Genomic DNA, 20,428 nt, shown 5'->3' on the forward strand with positions numbered 1-20,428 from the left:
TGCCTCATTGATCCCTGCTTGTTCACAGTCAAGATGTGTACAGAGGTTTCAGTAGATATAGCTTCACAAGTTTAGATCCCTCCTACATGAGGGACTAGCAAAAAGACTGGATGACACCAGTAACGTGGGTAGCAACTGGAGAGTCAATGACAAACTGGGAGACGCACATCCATACTGGTATGAGCAGAGGGTCTCCTTCGGCACTGTCTCATCTGGATGTGCACTTTTAGTCTGAAGAACAGCTGCATGGACACGGTAGTCCAGAACTGTGGAATTCAGGGGATGCCAGGTTACCTGGAGTGCACTGGTGTAATTAAGCAGCTCATTAAGCAGGCAACAGATATAGACGACCAACTTGTGTTGTCATGGCTCGCCCTGGGCAAATGCAGGAACTCCATTCTACATAAACGTCTGCAGGCAACACTATCACAACTAGCAGTCTCCAGCTGAATCAAAGACTTCTCAACAAGTTCAGGTTCAGTGTCTCTTCAGGAACATTCAGAGCAGGCTGTCGGTATGGATGAGCAGATTCATGGAGCGGATGCTTTACATCAATCACTGACGACTGTCCCCAAAGATCAGACTCATTCTTCAGTGGCTTTGACAGCTGATGTGTGTTTGGATGCAAGTTCGGTGTTGCATACTCCGAGAGTCTGAGAGAAGCCTATTTAGAACTTAGTTTTTGACCACACTTGCAAGATACAGCCTCCGTCCTGCTCATATTGTTGAGCGGCTGAAGTTTGCACACAGGACTGGCGTGCCTGTGAAGTTCAAGGGTTGGTTTCCTTCCATGAATCCTGGGGCCCCTTCTCATCTGTGAAGTTTCAACATAAACTCAGGTTTAATCCACAAGGAAACTGGACTTGTTTGGAGCTCTTGAAGATGTTCTTCCTCTCATCCTTGCAGGAGGTGTTCAAAGTAACAAGAGCTGGAGAAGAGGTGAAACACAAGGAGGGAAGTGACTCACAGGAGGCCAGAGCAGAGATTAAAGTCAGACAAAGCATGGAGGACAGATTACGTCACAAGAGTCTGGTAGTGGTTACACAGGGCAAATCTGGACTAGGATCCTCCCTATGTGGGCCAAACAGGAGAGAGACTACTGGGCATCATCAGTCAGAGAACGTGGTTCTCTCTTCTTCCCCATTTCTGAACCATTGCACGACGGCTAATGGACCCAATGTATCGCACAATGCAAAAAGACAACAGACAGAAGTAGCTTGGTGCTGGTTGATTGGTGCTGGTTGCAATAAGTTCTGGGATAAATACTGATTGATAAATATAAAGGCCGACTTTACAGACATGAACTGGGTGATTTGAAGTGAATAAAGCTTCATCACCGTGTATGAACACTAAAGGAAACAAACATCATATCAGAAGAGGGAACCCGCCTGACCCGATGCCTGAAGACTAATTAGGTTTACTTCTATAACTGAACTTTAGTTTTGGTCTTGCTGAAGATCCCTGTCTTTGATGGTTGATGAAACGTTTGACTCATACGTATTGATCTGTAGTCTCCTGTTTGACCACTAAGTGGCAGCAAAGTCACAGGTAGAGTTTGTGTGTCTGCTGCAGCCCACATTTCCATCCTTCCCCCCTGTATCTCTCCCCTGTGCACTGTTTTCCTGCTCTACTATTATTGATCATTTTCACCACAGCTCATCATGATCCTTTCACTGTGTGTCAGAACAAAACAGATCAACCAGGGACAGCCTTCCTCTTACAGCAGCTTCATAACTCACCTGTGGAGGAAGAGGCCCCTGGTTACAGGTGCATAGTTTCTGTCTACCATTAAACTGGACATCAGTCTTAGCTTCAAATGAAACTCTCTTGTATTGGAGTTAAACCGCCTCCACACTGTGTGAAAAGAGTCCTACTTATAACACTCGCACTCTTTCACACCTGTTTGTGCTTCACATTTGCAAAAGGCCTACTTCTGTTCTTCCTGGTGTAATTGAGATGATCCTTATTGATATAACATGTTACACTCACCTTAAAGCAGGTATCATCTACATTCTATAATATCATGAATGGATTGACAATGTGACGACATAAAGCTTTGATAGTGATGACCTCTGATCAGCTGTCTGCAGCTTTCCTCGACGTCACGGAGCTTCATGGCGAGTCTCACTGTGAAGCTCGCCGGCTCAAAGCTTTGGTCCCAACAGTCTGTCCCTTTGTCCAGGACCTTCTCTCCTCCCTCAGGCCTACGGTGCAATCCTGAGGGCCAATCCAGACTACTCATTCTCAAATCAATTCACCGGATACCTGCAGACTTTTTTAGGGAGGTCAAGACACAAAGTCTGACTCTCCAGAGACACCTGGCCAAGACAACTGCAGACTTTCCCAGTGGTCACCTGCTGATGGCCAGATGGTGAATGTCTAACGCAGCCTGCACCCGCCTACCTTTATCTTTAAATTGCCCTCTTCCTCTTTTCTCGTTACCTTCTCATGTGTTTGGACCCTTTCCTTACCTGCCTACCAACTGTGTTCTTAGTGATTTGTTTGTCTGATCTTGTTGCTAACTCATATGTACCTGTTCCTGACCCTTGCCCTTTTGTAAATGTAACGTCTTCCTACTCGTTTTCTTTGTGTGCCTGAATTTTAGTCCTTCTCCCTTTGTTGCTTGAATTCACTAACTCAGCAGAAGAGAGCAGACAAACTAAGTTAGAGACAAGATGGTGAAAAGAGTGGACACAAACAGTATCACACATGATGATGTTGCTCTGCACATCTGATTACAAGATGACGATGTGTCAGCAGTATTCTTCGGTTTATAAACTGGGTGTTGAGCAGACGTCACAGAGCAGTGGTTCGTCCACCACAGAAAAACGAGTGGGTGGAAGCTGTGTAATGTTTTCCAGGTCTCTTGTGAGTAAACTGTAACCAGAGCTGAAAAAGAACAGATTGATGACTACAGACCAAGGACTCTGTGGAAGAAGAGGACGGAGCATCTTAAGGGCGTTTCACACTGCCGGGATTATTACGCCTCTGTTCCGTCTTCTATGTAAACGCACGGAGGCTGAATGGTGGGGCGAAGTCGTACCGCCTCTGAGCCGCCATCAGTATTTGAAGCACGCGCTGTTTGTTTACACCTCTGCAGCGCCAGGTCGGTATATAAGCCTTTTTTACTCTGTGGCTCCGCCTCAGCGCCGTGACGAAGCTCCGTCCTCGTGCCACCTTGGACCACGCAACGCTGGCGTAAAGCCTCCCAGTGTGTGTTTCTAAAGCGTTCCGGCGTTATTTCAGAACAGAGGTGTAATAATACCAACTTTAACTGGTAGTGTAAAAGGGCTTTAGAAACACACACTGGGGCGGCTTTACGCCGGCGTCTCGTGGTCCAGTGTAGAATGACAAAGGTGGAAAGAGGACGGAGCTTCATACGGCGCTGAGGCGGAGCTGCAGAGTATAAGAGGCTCGTGTTACACCTGCATTCTTTCTACTGGCCAGCAGCAGGCAAACACACACTGAAGGTTTCATCCAGATACAAAAACTAAACTGGATCACCTGATCACTCCCATTCAAGAATCCTTTCTTTCTTTTGAACAACCCATCACTCGATCCAATCTGTAAGCTGTAATACATTTACACTACGTTTCAACTGGGCCCGGATGAAGAAGTCTAACATACCTGCTTTTGCTGCTGTAAGCCAAACAGATCGATATCAAAGCCCTGACATCACCTAAAATGAATGACCTGAACCTTAGAGCCAGGGGTCAACCCTCAAACAGCCCCTTTAAGGACCTCTCTACAGCCAGGTGTTCCTCGCTGCGCCACAAGGCCCTCGTCCCAACATAAGCACACAGAGCATGAACACCAGGCTTACAAGCATATGTGCTCTAAATGATACGTAGCCTGCATAGCTGTGCCTTGCTCAATGTCCATTACAACATCTCTCTCTCTTTCTTACACAAATACACGCGCACGCTCTCGCTCCCTCCTCCCATGTTTTACCCTGTCACACACTCTTTCACACACATTCACGTCTCCATCCTGGCATGTAAACCAGGCTTACATGTGTACCTTGAGGCCTTCCAGCATCTACATATGTCTGCCTCACACAGTGTGTATTACACCAGCCCTCTTTCTCCTCCACACACACACACGTAAGCTCCCCCCTCCTGTGGATCTCATGGGAGTTCTGCCACACATTCTTGAGAGCACGATTCATTGTTAGTGATTCAGAGCAGCTCATGGCCAAATAAGACGAAAACCCCTCAGCTCACTCTCTGGATCCACTTCTGAGATGTTGCTGCACACACACACACACACGCACGCACGCACGCACGCACACACACACACACACACACACACACACACACACACACACACACACACACACACACGCACACACACACACGGCTGCTTGCTGATTTAAAGACAAAGAACTGGCTTGTTCTCCGTGCATTCTGTAAGAACTTTTGTGCTGCCAAACTTTTCTTAAGCTTGAACTCTACCTCACAACGTTCTTACCTTTCCTGTCCTAGGAGGGGCTTGGGACTTGCAGGCCTTGACATGAACCTCTGTGCGTTGACTTGATTGTATTTGGGTGGATATACATTTGACTTTGGACTTGTTAGTTCTGACTTGGGACTCGAGTTGTGTGAACTTTCTGGCCTCAGCTTGGGACACGACTTGACTTCCTTACCTTTGGAACTGACTCATGACTTAGAATGAACATGGGGACTTGCTCATCTTGACTCCCATGTCCTAGGTTGTACCTTGACTTGGACTAGAACATGACTTAGATCGGTCTGTCTTGACTTGAGACTTGAAGGACATGTTGGATTTTGCTCTCAAGACTTGTTTTTTTACTTTCCTGAATGGTCAATAATTGGAGACTTGCCTGTCTTGACTTGTGCATCTTTTTATTGGCTTAAAACTTAAACAGATTTGAACAAGGTTTCGCCAGTCGTTTGACTATTGGGATTCGTCTGTTTTAACTTGGGACTTTAGTTGAACTTTAACCTGGACTTGCCTTGACTGTCTTGACTTAGGACGTACCTTTATTGACTTAAGACCTTAAAGTAACAATCTTGAAGATTTTCATTTCATTAAGAGATGAATAAATGTCTGTAAGTCTCTCTCTCTCTCTGAATGAGGTAACACATGGTGACTGAGCCTATGTCCCACTGATGAAAGCCTTTGCATCTGCAGTATATAGTATTATTATGGGCTGGGTGTCTGTGGCGGCGCCCAGTTAGTGACGCGTTTTCCATCAGCCAGCAGTGGTTGGTCTGCCAGAGAGGGTAGGCGTAGCTAAGCGGCTGCTTCTCCGCTCTCTGCAAGTGTTGCGAGTAAACAGTAATCTACTATGGCTGAACAAACAAAGAAAAGATGGATGACTACAGATACAACTTCAACAAGAAGTGAAAATCCAAAGAAGAAGAAACAAACTCGACGCTCAGATGAAGCAAACAGTCTGAAAAGGAAAATCAGGAGTTACAGCCGTGACAAAGGGAGCCGGCCGAGACTCCGAGATTCTATCTTTAACTTGTGAACGAGTAGCTTTTGGGGTTTTGGGACCGTCCTGACATGCAGCTTGACGTGGGGCTGGTGGGACTGTTTTTATCTTGGATTGGCTTGGACTGTCCTGACTTGGGACGTACCAACTTGTCGACTTGTGGCATTTTACATTGAGGGTTCTTGACTGTCCTTAACTGCACTTGAATTTAGACTTGACATGTCTGTCTGAACTTAAGACTAAATCTGGACTTTATTTGAAGTTTCCTGTCTTGATTTTGGACATTAAAACAATTTGAGAACTTGAACATCATGACACAGGACCTTGTTTCTTACAATGGTTCTTGCCTTTCTTGACTTGAAACTTGGCTTTCTACTTGCCTGCATTGACTTGGGACTTGTTTCTGTCGGCTTCAGTGTCTTTAGCTTTGAACTTGAATCTAATTTAACGTGTGTGCAGCCTGTCATGACGTAACTGTCCTGACTTGATTAGGAACTGCTGGGACCTGCCTGTTATTACCACTCTAAGGACATTTCCTGGTTATACTTCAACAGTGTGGTATCAGTAGGCCTACTTCTACTTACAAAGGGAATCTTAATGCTTTCTGCACCCCTGCTAGACACTGTGCTCCACCTGAAATGTTCATCACTGCATGACTAAGTATGGGCAGAACCTACACACATTTATAGACTTGTATAAAGATAAAGTGTGTGGGCATTAGTTCGTATCAGTTTATCTCTGACAGAATGACTAACTGTGGGATCAGTCTACACTCCCTTCACACAGAATTGCTTCACTTTTATAGCAGCAATTGAGATAGTAGCCTAGTCCAAGCATTAGAAGTAGTAACGCTGATTTTTACAAACATGATGTCCTATAATTAATATAATATCCCCGTTGACTGATCTGAACGCTGTTAAACTGTGAAGGAAAATGTCACGAGACGAGACAGAGAAGAAAAACCCAAATATAATGTCCTTGTTATCTGTGACGCCTGCTTGTCTTGCAGCAGTGCGTGCTCCCTCTGATGCGGCGGGATGAACTTCCCGTTGTGCGTCAGGAATTCGCTCCGTCAAGCTAAACGTACACTGACGGGAAACACAGGAAACACATTCGGCTTTCAAAATAAGATAAAGTCTTGTACTGCTGGGTAATCTTGTTTAAATTAAGTTGCAGTAGTCATTGGCCCAGTCGTGTTTTGACATCATCAAGTACGTGGTCAAGTCATAGTTCTCAAGACGTGTGTGTAAATAATATCTTGTCAGGCCAATAAACACATCACTCAAAGAGAAACAAGAGTTCCTAATACCAGTAATCAACAACTAGATTGCTTGACATAATCAGTGCTCCTAGTTTAAAATAAAAGGTTGAGTTATGTGTCCACCTCACACTGCGTGAGAAAAATAATGGATGTTATTGAGTCTAAACATGCTGGAACCTGCCAGAATAAAAGCCTTTTTAAATTAAAATGTGTGAGGTGCAAAAAAAGGCCACAACCCCAGTTTGTGCAGATTGAAGCACCACTGTTCAGAGACATAAATATGAATGTGTCTGATATCACTTACTGTTCTGAAGGTTTTTAAAGAATCCTCTAAAATAAAAAAAATAAAAAAAAACGTTCATTGTTGCAAAATACATTTTAAAGTCATTTTTTCCTAAAGCTCATGTGAGGAGTTTTTTACTGGTTATGAAATAGATGTCAGATGAAGCAGTTAACTACACGCTGCGTTTGTTTACATTTTCCAGGGCAAAAAATGTAAAGTGAGTAATAAATATGACTGTTGAAGAAAACAGGAGGACATTTTTGATTAAAAACCACCACTTAAGCATGTACAGGACAAATTTCCCGAATTTACCCCCAGAGATTAACAAAGTATTTCTGATCCTGATTCTGAAAATTAGCAGAGAGATAAGAGGTCCGGCTTTGTCCACAGGGGGCGCCAAAATCAACACAAAGCTAAAGTTCCTCACAGCAGCTTTAAAAGAAAAAAATTGATCGCCACAAATCACATTTCACCTTGCTCAATTTGTACGACATGAAATAAAATATTTCACTTATATAATTTCCTTCGGGATCAATAAAGTTCTAACTTATATTTCACTCAGCTGTATTTGTTTAAAATGGGGTAACACTGTATTATCTCTTTTTTAAGATAAAATACATTTCATTCTGCAGGCTCAGGAGCCCCACTGACACTCTCATCCTGCCTCATGGACCTACTTAAAACACTACCACTAATCTTTGATTTATTATTTTGCACATATTCTTAATACCATGAACATGAGCGCTTCATTTTGTTCTATTAAAATGTCTATTTATCTTTAATTTTTTAAATTTTAACACTTTATTTGTTACTGTTTATTCGGTTCATTTATCTTTTGAGCCGAATGATTGTACTGATGAAATTCGCATCGGTACGATTTACCAGGTCCGAGGCTTTTGTTTTGAAAGAAATTAACCGGACGTTGTGTAGCTAATGATGCAGCTAACGTGAGTTCAGATTGTTGGGACAAGCCTGAGATGACACACATACACACACAAACAGTCACGGCCTCTCCCCGGGCTCCCTCCCATGTTTCTCCTGCTTTTATCGGCTAAAACAAGCTAACGACCAGCCGACCAGGACCGGACTAACGTCAGGCTCTGTACCGCCGCTCTAACGTGTGTAACGGCTGCGGTACAAACCGGAAATACGATTTATTTAACACTTCCATGACGGCTTGTTCTCTTCGTGGTCTATGTAGGTGCGGACCCATTAGGAGACGGAGATTCAACATCAGTTTAAAGTGACTCAGTGGGCGGATATCAAACCACAGCACGCTAGCTAACTCACTGGCATCATCTTCATCGGTGTCCTCATCCCCAGCTAACCCGCGGAGGAGTCCAGCAGCCATGGCCGGAGGACGCGCCGCTCTCCGTCTGCTCGTCCTGCTGTGTTCGCTCTTCGGCCGCTCAGGCTCCTTCAACCTGGATGTGGACAAACCGTCCGTGTTCTCCGGACCGGACGGGAGCTACTTCGGCTTCTCGGTGGATTTCTTCAAAACCTCAAACAACCAAAAGTAAGATGATGGACATGTACATGTCTGAATACACCGTCCTTAGCGTTTGTTCAGCTGTTACTAGATAATAAGGATCGATACCTTAATTCTAACTACATTATTCGTTCAGTTGTCACATTTTCTGGTGATTTAAAGCTTTAATGTGCCTTCAGAAAGTCTTTAGTTTATAAAAAAGTCATACTGTCCTGGAAAGCTTCCAAACAGACCATTAGGGCAGCAACCAAATTATTTTCATGATCGATTAGACTGCTAATCGACTGCTGCTCTGATCACGATTGATCAATAGTCGCTCGGTCTATAAATTGTCAGACACCAGTGCAAAAATGCAATTGCATGCAGATTACAGTTTCCGGAGCAAAAAGCTTTTTTTGTCACAGAGTTCAGTTTTCATTTAAATTTGCCAAAAGCAGCAAATCCTCACTGACGCACTGATCATTGAGTCTGTATATCAAACTGTATCAAGTGATCGTTACACTGCTGAAAGATAATCTACTTACACACCAGTTAAAGTTCTGCAATCTGAAATGAAAGTCTGTAAGTATTGTCAGCAAAGCAGACAACAAGAATGAAAAGTAAAAGTCCTGCTGCTGTAAAATGTTTCCTGTTAGTGTTTATGTTCCTGTCAGTCCAACGAGAGGATGAAAAGTCTTTATCTGAACAAGGAGAAGAATGTTGTACAGAAGTTACCAAAGCTGTCGGACTAATGTGTTGGAACAAAGTGCACAAAGTTTACCTCGTGTAGAGAGAACCCCAAACTTGAACTGGACTTCGTTACATTCCAGCGCTGTAATTAAAGAGGTTTAACCTATAACAACGGGTGCTTTTAAGCAGCTAAACTTGCTGATCGCAGCCAGAAGGCCCGATGGAACACAGCCCGGGGTCATATCAAGCGTGCACAGAGAGAGGATGAAGGCTTGGGAAACAGTTCCTCACCTCCTCTGGTGCAATATTTCCACTGTATGAGCGTTTATAATAGTATAAGTCATGAGGAGTGTCAGCCGTACAGTTTGCAGACTCTGAACTTCATCTTTAGTATGTCTACGCTTACTTTGTCCCAAATATCAGACAGCATACAACCATCTTCTTTGTTGTTGTTGATGAGTTTTTGAGGATCTGGTGACCTTACAGTGACCTCTATGTTCATGGGTCAGAAAACAGACATAAGAATAGAGCTGCAACAAATGGTCATTTTCTCTGCAGATGAATCATTTATCTCTAGATTATTGATTATTTGTTTGGTTTATTAATATGTAAGAAGATTTTAAAGAGAAAAAGATATTCAGTGTCATGTCACAGAAGAGGAAAGAAACCAGAAGATTCTCAACTTAACAAGCGTGAATAAAAATCACCAGAGTCCATGAACAGAGACGGTACTTTTACCCCACAGACACAGGAGGTGGTCTGCTGCTGCCTTCACTGGTTACTTTGTTTGTGTCTTACATTTAAAAACACCAAACTCACTTCAGATGTTTTAAAGTGGAAGACAGATAAAAAACAAACTGACCAGTGAAGGCAGCAGACCAGTACCTCCTGTGTCTGTGAGCTTAAAGTACTGTCTTTGTTAATGGAGGCTGGTGGCTTTGAGGAGAGAGATGTAATGTTTGTTGCATCAGAAATCTAACCTATTACCTATTTGTCATTTACACCCAAAAAATGTGTAAAAATCGGTTGAATATAAAATAATCCACCTTTAAACTTTGTGTTCACGTGAAGTGAAATCCTCTAAACGAGCCTGCATGGCCTCCAGCGCGTCTCTGAGCAGCTGTTCCTTCAGCAATGAAATGTTAGAGCAGAAAGTTTCTTTGCTTTTAGGTAAATAATGATGTAATGCACAATGTGCTTTTATAGGACACTTTGGTCAGGACTCTGGAATAACTCAGTAACGTTTGTCAAGTACTTCATGTCTCCTCTTGTGTCTCCTCTCCTATTTCCTTCCCTCAGGTCAGACGTTCTGATCGGAGCTCCGCGGGCCAACAGCTCGACTCCCAGCAGTGTGGTGGAGAGAGGAGCGGTGTACAGCTGCCCCTGGACGGCTTCCTCAGCCTGTCAGCAGCTGCAGTTTGACATTTCAGGTACCAAAAACCTCATTTCTGTGTCTCATGTGAGGACACGACGTGCTCAGAGTCTCCTGCTGCCACTACAGACCTGCCTCATTTCTGTTTAAGCTAACTGACACGCAGGGCGGGAGGTCAGTAGAGGCTCTACTGGACCTTTTTACCCGGTGGCCCCTAATAGGTTAATCCAGCCCTGCCTCAGCTGCTGTGCTGCATGAACAGTGAAACCACAACATGTCCAGTGTTGTGTGGGAGCACGTTCACTCTAAGCCGGTCAAATCGATCAGATTTATTCAGAGAGTGTAAATCTATGAAGTGCAGCTTCAGTGTGTCGGTGTGTCCCGGCTACACTGAGCTGTACTGAGCGCTGATGTCGGGGGGGGTGGAGGCCTCTAACTCTCATGTCAGGACAGACAGACACACAGCAGAGCTTCACTGACACAGAAACAAGGACATATAGAAACGTCTGGTTTGACAGATCTGATAAATGATCACAGTCAGCAGTCACATCCGTCTCAAACACACCACGTTTCCTTTCACAATAAAAGCCCCCAACCTGCTGCTTCTGGTCCCTCCCTGACGCTCAGGCAGACACACGTCGTGGCAGTCATCACCAGAGCAGAGACAGACAAGCAGACCTGCATTTATCTGTGTCTACCTTTTAATACTCTCAGGGCGTACTGGCTTTGTGTTTTGTTTTCATTTTAATGTCCAGTATACCCAGTGCCCCCACAACAAACATACACACACACAGCATCATCGTCCAAAGCAGCATGTTGTTGGCCAGTTTGGTAACCATGGCCCAACCTTCATCTAAAGTCCATCTGAACAGCTGCTGAACAGAGAGGCCTGTGCAGCGTGTTAGCTCACTGAGTGGCTCAGGGAAAGTACAACACTAACTAGTTTTAAACTGGAGCTTGATTACATGAAAGAACTGAAAGTATGAATATACAGCACAGACACATCTAGTAATAAGATCTCCAGTCACTGAACGCCTCATGGCCGTTCCCTTCTCACAGCAGCGTGTAGCAGCTTTCACAGTGACAGAGTCTCAGTGATGGGATAATAAGGCCTCAGCTCAGCCGGCTGCTGTTATCTCATGTCAGGACACATTCAGGAATGTGTGCTGCAGCAGGAGCTGTGTGGGCTCGCCTGTGTGGAGGTGAACTCCTGCTCTTTGGGTCTGTACAGCACTCATAATGTCTAACTGGTGTTTAAGGTTGAAAGGAGAGAGGGCCAGGAGAGTTTTCTGTTTGCACTTTCACTTTAAAGTTTTGACCGTCAGCGTTCTGAAACCTAAAGTCTGACGCGGTGGTCTTACACAAACAAACAGAACCAACCGCTCCGCTTGTTTGAAATGGATTTAGTTGTTTTCTTTGTGCTGTCAGAAAACGGTGACGTTGCATAAATGTGACCAATGAGGATTGACCCAGGTGTAAAGCGAGTAAAGTCGGATGAGTGTTTGATAAGTGTTTTAGGAGGCCTTGATGTCACATAAGATAGAATAAGATAAGATTGACTTTATTGACCCCCATTGGGGTAAATTCACTTGTTACAACAGCTCAAAGTGAAGGACAGGGTCAAACAAGGGAGGGAAGACAAAAAGACAAAATGCTATAATAATATAAATAATAAATATATACACTATGTACACCTGTCACTTCTTGTGGATGGTGACGTTCTTGTACAAAAACATTCACCACGCAGAAACACACCGTGTGTGTCATGGTGGTCTGGGTGATGATACGTATGGACTAACACTTGAGATTAACACCAGCTTTCATCACTGTCTTTAAATGAGGGTGTAGAAGAACTCATCAGCTGACAGCAGGTTGTTTTTTTCTCTTCTCGATAAATGTTCTCGGGACAGTTCAGCCTGTTTCCTCTGTGATAAGAAACAACAGTGTATTTGACAGGAATAGAGGGGACACACTAAGCAGGGCATGCATGATACAGCCACATGCTCACAGCTGCTGACTGATAGAAGCGTCAGAACAGGAACACTTCAGTGGGATGTGTGTAAAGCCTCAAAAATAACCATGGAGGGGCGTGTTGGTGTCACATTATACAACCACCAAGTCTTATCCCTCTCCTTCCTTTGGTGTTTCCTGTCTGTCACTCTGCTGCCACTGTCAGATAAAGGCTGAGTTCTAGTCTGCTAGCTGCTAGCTGCTAGCTAAGCTTCTGTTTGCTCCATTGTTTAGTTGGAAACTTTGTCTCTGGAGGACTTTTACATTTTTTCTGCTGGAATCATTTTAGAACAACAATCCAGCAGAAAGAGTCTTTGATAGGCTCGGTATTTCTACATCATATGTCGCTAACGGACTGGAGCTCTGCAGCTAAGGCTAACAGGTCCCAGTCCATTCCACTGTGCAAATAGACCAAGGCTAACGCTAACAGGTCCCAGATCAAGATTCCATGCTAAAAGACTAAGGCTAAAGCTAACTTACTGAGGCTAAAGTAACAGGTCCCAGGTCATGGTACCTACACTGCTAACAGACTGAGGCGACAGCTAACAGGTGTAAGGTAGTTCTGTGTTATAGATGATTGGACCTGTTGTCGTTGCTGCGTTGCCCCTTTCTTGCTGTATTCATGTGTATTGTGTGTTTCTCTGTAACTGTGTGCGACTCCTGAGTCATTTCATGTGCTCACGTCCTGGTCTATAGAGTGATTCTGATTCTGATAAGGACATGTGAGAGGAACTTCCTACTCTCAGAGCGTGTGCTCATCGTGAGGGGCGGGTCTGTGTTAGCTCGAAGTCCTTCAGAGTTCAAACAAAGCTCTTCTCCTGATCACGCCGCTGCTTTACCTCGCCTTCATCAGGGAGGAGTCTCGGACTGTTTCCAACAAGGGTGAAATGTAGATCAGAGAATCCTCTCAGCACGAGGACTAACTGATGTGTTGGCAAACGTCGTGCTAATCTTAGCCGGAGTTTAAACTTCCCCAAATCCATCAAAGAGCAGGACAGAGCTGCTAACGTTAGCTTAGCGTCTGCTAGCATCCTGGACTGACTCCCACACAGTGAGACAACACTACAGTGATTGTCTGCTGGTCTGAATCTTGCTAGTTAATAAGTGTGTCAGTTTACTGGGACGCTTCACTGTATTGATGTTTACCCTGTAGCTAACAGAGAGGAGAGACTGCAGCAGTGGGTGCAGGCGGGGGGGGGGGTTTATTGCTCCATGTTAAAGATTGAACTCAGATTATCAGCTGCTGGGAACAAAACGTATCAGAGGAATTCTTTCAAAACACGTCGGATCCTCTGCTGCTGCCCCGCGCCGCCCACTGTAGCTGCACTGTAACTAGCCTCTCATGGTTTACTGTGCTGCAGGCGGTCGTTAAGGGAGGAGGTGTCACTGTTTGGAAACGAGAGGCTCCAGATGTGAGAGTGTGAGATGATTCATGTGCAGAAAGAAACAACCTGAAAAGATTAGGACAGAAACAAGCTCGCTGCTTTATAGAGAGAATAATGTGAGACAGTGACGTCACTCATACCATCCTGTTCCAGCTCGGTCCATGCAGCAGCAGCTGACTGATGACCCAGTGATGATGATGCAATAATAATACAAATATATATGACGGCCTGATGGCCAGCAGCTTCTTACTTAGCTCATCTGTTGGCTGAGAGAGCTGTTTGTCTTCTGACATCACTTCCTGTGACAAGATGCCAAATAAGACTTGTAAAAACAGAATAAAACAAAGGTACCTGCCTTAAAAAGCTTGTTTCTCAATGCAAGTGCACATTCAATCCTGTCCATAGATGCAAAGGAGAATCTGCACATGCTACATTTACGCTCAGGTTCGATGATTGACAGCTCTGTTGATGTATACGTCTCCTGCAGCTGATCAGTTTCATACCTGTGAACGTTGACCTCAAAACAACACAGAGAAGCTGTTTTTGTTTTACTAAGTTAAGTGTGTGTTTTAGTTAGTGGAAGTGGTTACAGCGGCTCCACCCGCTGATCTCTACTGCACAGCTGTGCCCCCAACTGACGTCACCATCCCAAGATGGCAGCGCCTATCACAGGGGCCGCTTTGGCATCACTTTCATACAATGAGAGCAGATGGAGGCGCGTCGTCCATCTGTATGTACAGTCATTGTTTTTCACTTGTTTAAGAAAACAAAAAGGACGATTGGTTTCATTCGCTGTAATCGTCCCAAAGTGCAAAGGTTTGGTTGGATTTGTGCCATCGTGACGTTGCTGCTCCCTGGAGGAATGTTTTCTGACGTGTTTGAAGTGCTTATGATGAAGCAAAGTGCTTATGATGAAGCAAAGTAGCTCTCAACATAAAAGAAAGAGGAAGTGTCCAGCAGACGGAGTGTGAATAGCAGGCTGTTTGTGAGTTGTGTTGAGCCTGTTTGGTATTCTGTGGGAGACCTCAGCCATGAAAGCAGGAAATAACAAACACACCACAGTCCTAACACAGTGGTGCCCTGCCCCCTCCACACACACACGCACACACACGCACACGCACACGCACACACACACTGCATGGCCTGTGGTACACACGTGAATAAGATCTTTCCTTCAGCTTCATTCAGACACAGTGACGAGGCAGACACGATGCTGCTGCTGTGTTTAGCACAGAACAGTGATGAGCTCAAAACGCCTCAGTAAGAGGAAGAAGAGAGTTTGTTTCCCTCACACGCTCTGCTGCTGTAACATACTTCAGGTTAGAGGCTGGTTTAACTGGACAGTGCACCAGCATTGATAACAGGGCGTTAGCTCTCATTCAGGGCTGCAGATACAGTTTGTTTATATAGATTTTTTGAGTTGTTAAAGCTGCTTAAGAACATTTCATAGAGCCCAGAGTTACGTCTTCAGATGTCCTCTGTTTATGCAGACAGCAGTCTGAATCCTGAAGACTTTTTTAGAAGAGAAGCAGCCCATGCTCTCGTTACGAAGCAGGAAGCATATCTGATGTTTGTGCTGAAAAAAAGTCTGAAACAGTTTGTTTATGTTTCCCGTGCCGTCCAGAAGGTGTTTACAGGAGTGAGCTGAATGTATGACCCAGGTTTACACACATTTTATATCTATCATATACATATTAGAGTTAATTGAGTTCTGGTGTAACAGCAGCTCCTTCAGTAAGAGTGACTTTTGTTGGATCTGAAGTTAGAAATCATCTGATCATTAGTGAGTCACAGAAAAGAGACGTTTCTCAGGTGTCATTGCTCCCTGCATCCCTGTTTTCTTCTTCTTAACTGAATCTGACAGTCACATTCTTTATATTTATATTTGAAGTGTAGGTCAGAGTTTGAAACGACCACATCTTTGTTATTTTCTGACATTTAACAGACTGAAAGGTTTCATCAGGAGGATTTGTTTTTGCATTTTGTCAACAGCACACTCAAACTGGGCCCCTCCTCCTCCTGGGCTCTTCGTCACCAGAAGCTCACTCTCACTCTCTCGTGCGAGCACACGCCCACCCCGCTAACACCGCCAGCATCACGGTTACCATTGTGCTAGTATGCTAACTGACGGTTAGCTTTGAATCCCTTGCAAAGCAAAACAACAGAATAGAAGCAGAGGGAAGGGTCTCACAAGGGTCTGCACACACACTCACCAACACACATGTACAGAGGCCCAGAAGTGAAGAGTTATATTATATTATATTATTATTTATTATTCCATATTATTATTATTTTAAACGTCTGTATTTTGTTTTTCCAGGAGAATCCTTCTTGTTATAGCTTTAAGGTTTCATGGAAAAAGCAATAAGAAAATGATGCTGGAGATGCTGTTTACTTACAGAATAACGTGTTGATGTTTGTCGCCTTCATGTCGCAGAGCTCTGAGTGTAACGTGTGACTGTCAGAGCTGATCAGTCCTTAGCGTGTTAGCTCAGTTCAACCTGCAGGAGTTTCTGGTCCAAACAGTTTCCAGAAACAGACTGAAGCATCTGTTGAGCAGTTAAACACGGTGATTACCTCACGTTCTGTCCGTCCTCCACTGAACCGGCCCAGCAGCTGATATCACACGATGTATCCTCCTGGACCATGAATGACTGTATCTGTGGTACTAACACCTGCATGCGTCCTCTCTTGCTGTGCACAGTTTCGGGCCTGTTTTGTCCATAAAAGGTGAATGTGTGTGTGGAGCGTTTGTACAGGATGTTTATGTTTCAGCTGCAGTCCGTCTGCAGCCTGAACATCCTCCTCTGAAGGACCCGACAGAAACCTGAACCTTCAACCAAAGCAGCTCCAGAGAATGTCCTGTAGTGAACTGCTCAGACATGCAGCAGGAGACACCTGACGGGCTCTCACTGACAGGAAACACTTCAGTTACAAGTCTGAACGACAAAACAATGTGCAACAAGCTAAACGGTTCAGTTTCTCTCGTGTGCTGGGCGTGTCAGGGGTGTTCACCTGTATGAAGAGGCACTGCACGGGTCTGCTGTCCACTGAGGTCCCTGATTTAACCTTTGTGTTGAAGTTACAATGAGCCCACCCAAGGGGCCCACACGCCTTACAACATGACACGATACGATAACACACGATACAACCAGACACAATATGATACGATAACATGATATTATACAATACAATATACTTAGCTGTGCCCGTAGGGAAATGTGTCTTGGACTTGCATGCTGCTTGTGCACTGCTGTGTCCCAGTCACTCATTCAATCACCAAAACACAGGCTGGTCTTTGCAGTTTGTGTGAAACTGTCTCTGCCTCTTCTTGATGCTGTTTTACACTGTCACACTGTCCATCATCTGTTTTCACATCTGTAGTCAGGGTTTGGAGGCTCGGGGCAACAAATGAACCCAACACTTGATTTAAGCCAGTTGTTATGACTCTTAGTGTGATTATATTTTATACATGGGAAGCTTCGGTTCCTGTCACAGGAACAGAAACAGGACGCTGATCCTTTCAGAGGTTAGAAGAGAAAAATGATGATCGATCACTAAACGATCACTTTAAATCAGGGACAGGGTCAGCTGTCAGAACCAACCAGCACGGTGCCGTCTGTTTAATACTGCACACTCATGCTGTCTCTGGCCGGACTGCTGTCTGTGAGTGGCCTACTTATGCCACCCTGTGTGTGCGCGTGCGCGTGTGTGCGTGCGTGCGTGTGTGTGTGTGCGTGCGTGCGTGCGTGCGTGCGTGTGCTCCCTCCCACAATAGAGGCCTTTGTTGTTGATCTGACCTACGTGATTACTGGCCAAAGCTTTACTGGACCACAGAACAGAATTAACTGGAATACTTCTGTGTGTGTGTGTGTGTGTGTGTGTGTGTGTGTGTGTGTGTGTGTGTGTTATGACTGTGACTCAGCCCTCCTCCTCTGTGTGTCTACATGATGCAGCTTTTGTTCCTGAGTTTTTCTTGTGACTCGTCCTGGTTCATGTTTTCCTGCCTCTCAGGCGCCGTGTGGCAGGAAGTGTTCGGACACATGATTATTATTATGATATATTCTAACCCAGAGTGACCTCTGTGACCTCTGTGACCTCTGTAATTATAACTTCCATGTTTTGTCTGTTGAATACTTCCTGCACACTCACTCTGGTTAAATATGTAAACAGATCTGTTACGGCCCAGATTCTACAACAGAACTTTAACAAATATAATATTTATATTTACTGTATATATATATATCTATATATATATAGATATATATATAGTTAAAGAATGTTAAACCTGCTTCAGCGTTGGTTCCAGGTGAAAGCAGCTTTTACTAAACAATGCTGTCAGCTGCTCGGTGAGGTTGAGCTCTAGTTTCATTCTAACACGTGGTTTGATACTCGCTCAGTCTTCATGTAAATCATCTTAATGAGAGCAATAAAGTAAAAAGAATGGAAGCATGAAAACAGCTTCTTGTTTTGGGCTTCTTGTTCATGACACATGTGGGCGCTTCATTGAACACAAGTACAGATCACAGAGAGGTCAGGGGAAAGAGTGACATCATGTGTTAATCAGTCTGAAGGTTCATGAGAAGTTTTCTTAGACATCTTTTTAAAACATGTTCGTGGTCATGGTGTTTACAGTTAGATCAGATATCTGTACATGTACACGGACACAAACTAGGCCTGCAGGATATGAGACAACCTGGGTATGAGAAACAAAACGGCTCTATAATAAATATATTGTTTTTCCATCCGTCACATTTCACTCGCTCTTCTCTCCGTCTTCATCCAACGTTATGGCTCACCTGCCCACACACAGACTCCATCAGAGGATCGCTTAGACCTTCAGGTCAAATGTTCCTGCTGTGTGAGAGGGCATGTGTGCATTCAATGGTCTTACTTTTGGTCTTTTAATTGAGCACGTTCATGTGGTGATAACAAAGACAGAGGTCAGGTATGTTGTTGTTGTTCCTACAGACCTTGTGCCCAAAGTTAGAAAGGGAAGACGTAGATCTGTAGACAGATCAGTCTGTGATGACTGTTAGTTTGCAACAGGTCAGACTAACTGCAGCCCTGGAAACTATATAAATCATGAATGAGACTATTTAAAGCACAGACGAGCGGGAAAACCCCGTCTGAAGATGTAAAGTATTTATAAAGTGCGAGTGTCTGTAGTGACTCATGAAGGTCTGATGTGGAAATGAGACTGATACTGGATAACTGTGCTGAGCTGTGATTGGACGTCTGATATCTGATAAAGCATAAAAAAGTCTAAATTGTCCAATTAAAAAGTCTAAATAAAATGCTAACATGCTAACACGCTAACACACTAAAGTAATATCTCTTAAACCTCTCGTCAGCCTGCTCTTCCTATGATTTCATACATTTCACAACTTGTTCCACATCGTGTTTGTTTCACCATCCTCACGGTGTCCACCTGAGCCTGTTGTTGCTGCTGTTTAACACCTTTAATCTGACTCCACCCTCACACTTACCTCAGCCGTCACACAGGTGCACATGTAACAGTGATCTCAGAGCCTGACTCACGTCCGTCTGAGCCTCACAGAGCGGCTGCATGGACTGTCTGTTACTGTCAACATGAACGTCAAGACGAGAGAGAAAGTGAGAAAAACTTTATTGAACTAACTGGACCGAACAGCAGCGAGGCCGCCGGGCATCATGAGCTGCGTCAGAATCAGGGCTGAAACTTCTGATTTAAAGGCTTCATCTGGAAACTAACTGGCTTTATGATCCGTCTTTAACCTCTGATGAGGGCCAGAATATGTGATCACATTCAGCCCTCCCGACAGACACAGCTCCTCTGTCTGCACGCCGGAGTTTCCCAACTTTAACGGGAAACTCCCAAACATTTCCTCACCGTGTGCTCCGCCTGGAACGCCCCGAGCAGCTGAACGATCCTCTGACTCTGGTGTATCTGTGTGTAGTCCGGTCTGTGTGGGACCTTCTGTTCCAGAGCTCTGGGCTCTCTTATGCTACACACACACTGTATGTAGTGAACATAGGACGGTGTAAGTACGTGGTGCATTACTTTTCATTCAGCTTTTTGTTTATCGTTGACTTTGGATGTTTTTAGCTGGAACTTTCCGTAAAGACACTCATGAGAATCTAATCTGTCCACTGAAGATTAAGTCAGTGTGTTACGCTCTGACTCTGAGGACTTCATTTGTTCCCTCATGGAGGTGATTTGTTCAGGAAGGAGAGAAAGACGAGGACTGCGCTTGTGGAGTAAAAATAAGATCTGAAAACACTGACAGAGCGACGTGTTTCTCTCAGCACTCATTGAAACATGCACAGGTACAGATTTACAAACATTACAGGTGCACAGAGCTTTCTGTGAGCGCCTCATCAACAAACATGGAAATACATGGTCGATCTTTTCTCCCGGTTAGGAGACTTCCCAAATGTTAAACTGACAGCTACACATTCACAAGTTACAGATATTATCTAAGTTCTCAGTCACGTTCTCTTGGGCGCCCCCTAATT

The 20,428-nt window shown here is 44.4% G+C and overlaps 1 protein-coding gene across 1 annotated transcript in view; it reads left to right on the forward strand.

Annotated features, from left to right (window-relative positions):
* Positions 1-7,992: 7,992 nt before the first annotated feature.
* Positions 7,993-20,428, forward strand: part of itgav (integrin, alpha V) — a 39,413-nt gene continuing 26,977 nt past the window's right edge. Inside the window, exons 1-2 of the mRNA XM_069662694.1 lie at positions 7,993-8,521; positions 10,463-10,593. Coding sequence (XP_069518795.1) covers positions 8,355-8,521; positions 10,463-10,593 — 298 coding nt within the window. The 5' untranslated portion in view covers positions 7,993-8,354. The remainder of the gene's footprint in view (positions 8,522-10,462; positions 10,594-20,428) is intronic.

This window comes from Semicossyphus pulcher, unplaced genomic scaffold (assembly GCF_022749685.1).
Source record: "Semicossyphus pulcher isolate SPU_LCO1_2020_fin unplaced genomic scaffold, fSemPul1.0.p SCAF_15, whole genome shotgun sequence".
NCBI classification, from domain to species: Eukaryota; Metazoa; Chordata; class Actinopteri; order Labriformes; family Labridae; genus Semicossyphus; species Semicossyphus pulcher.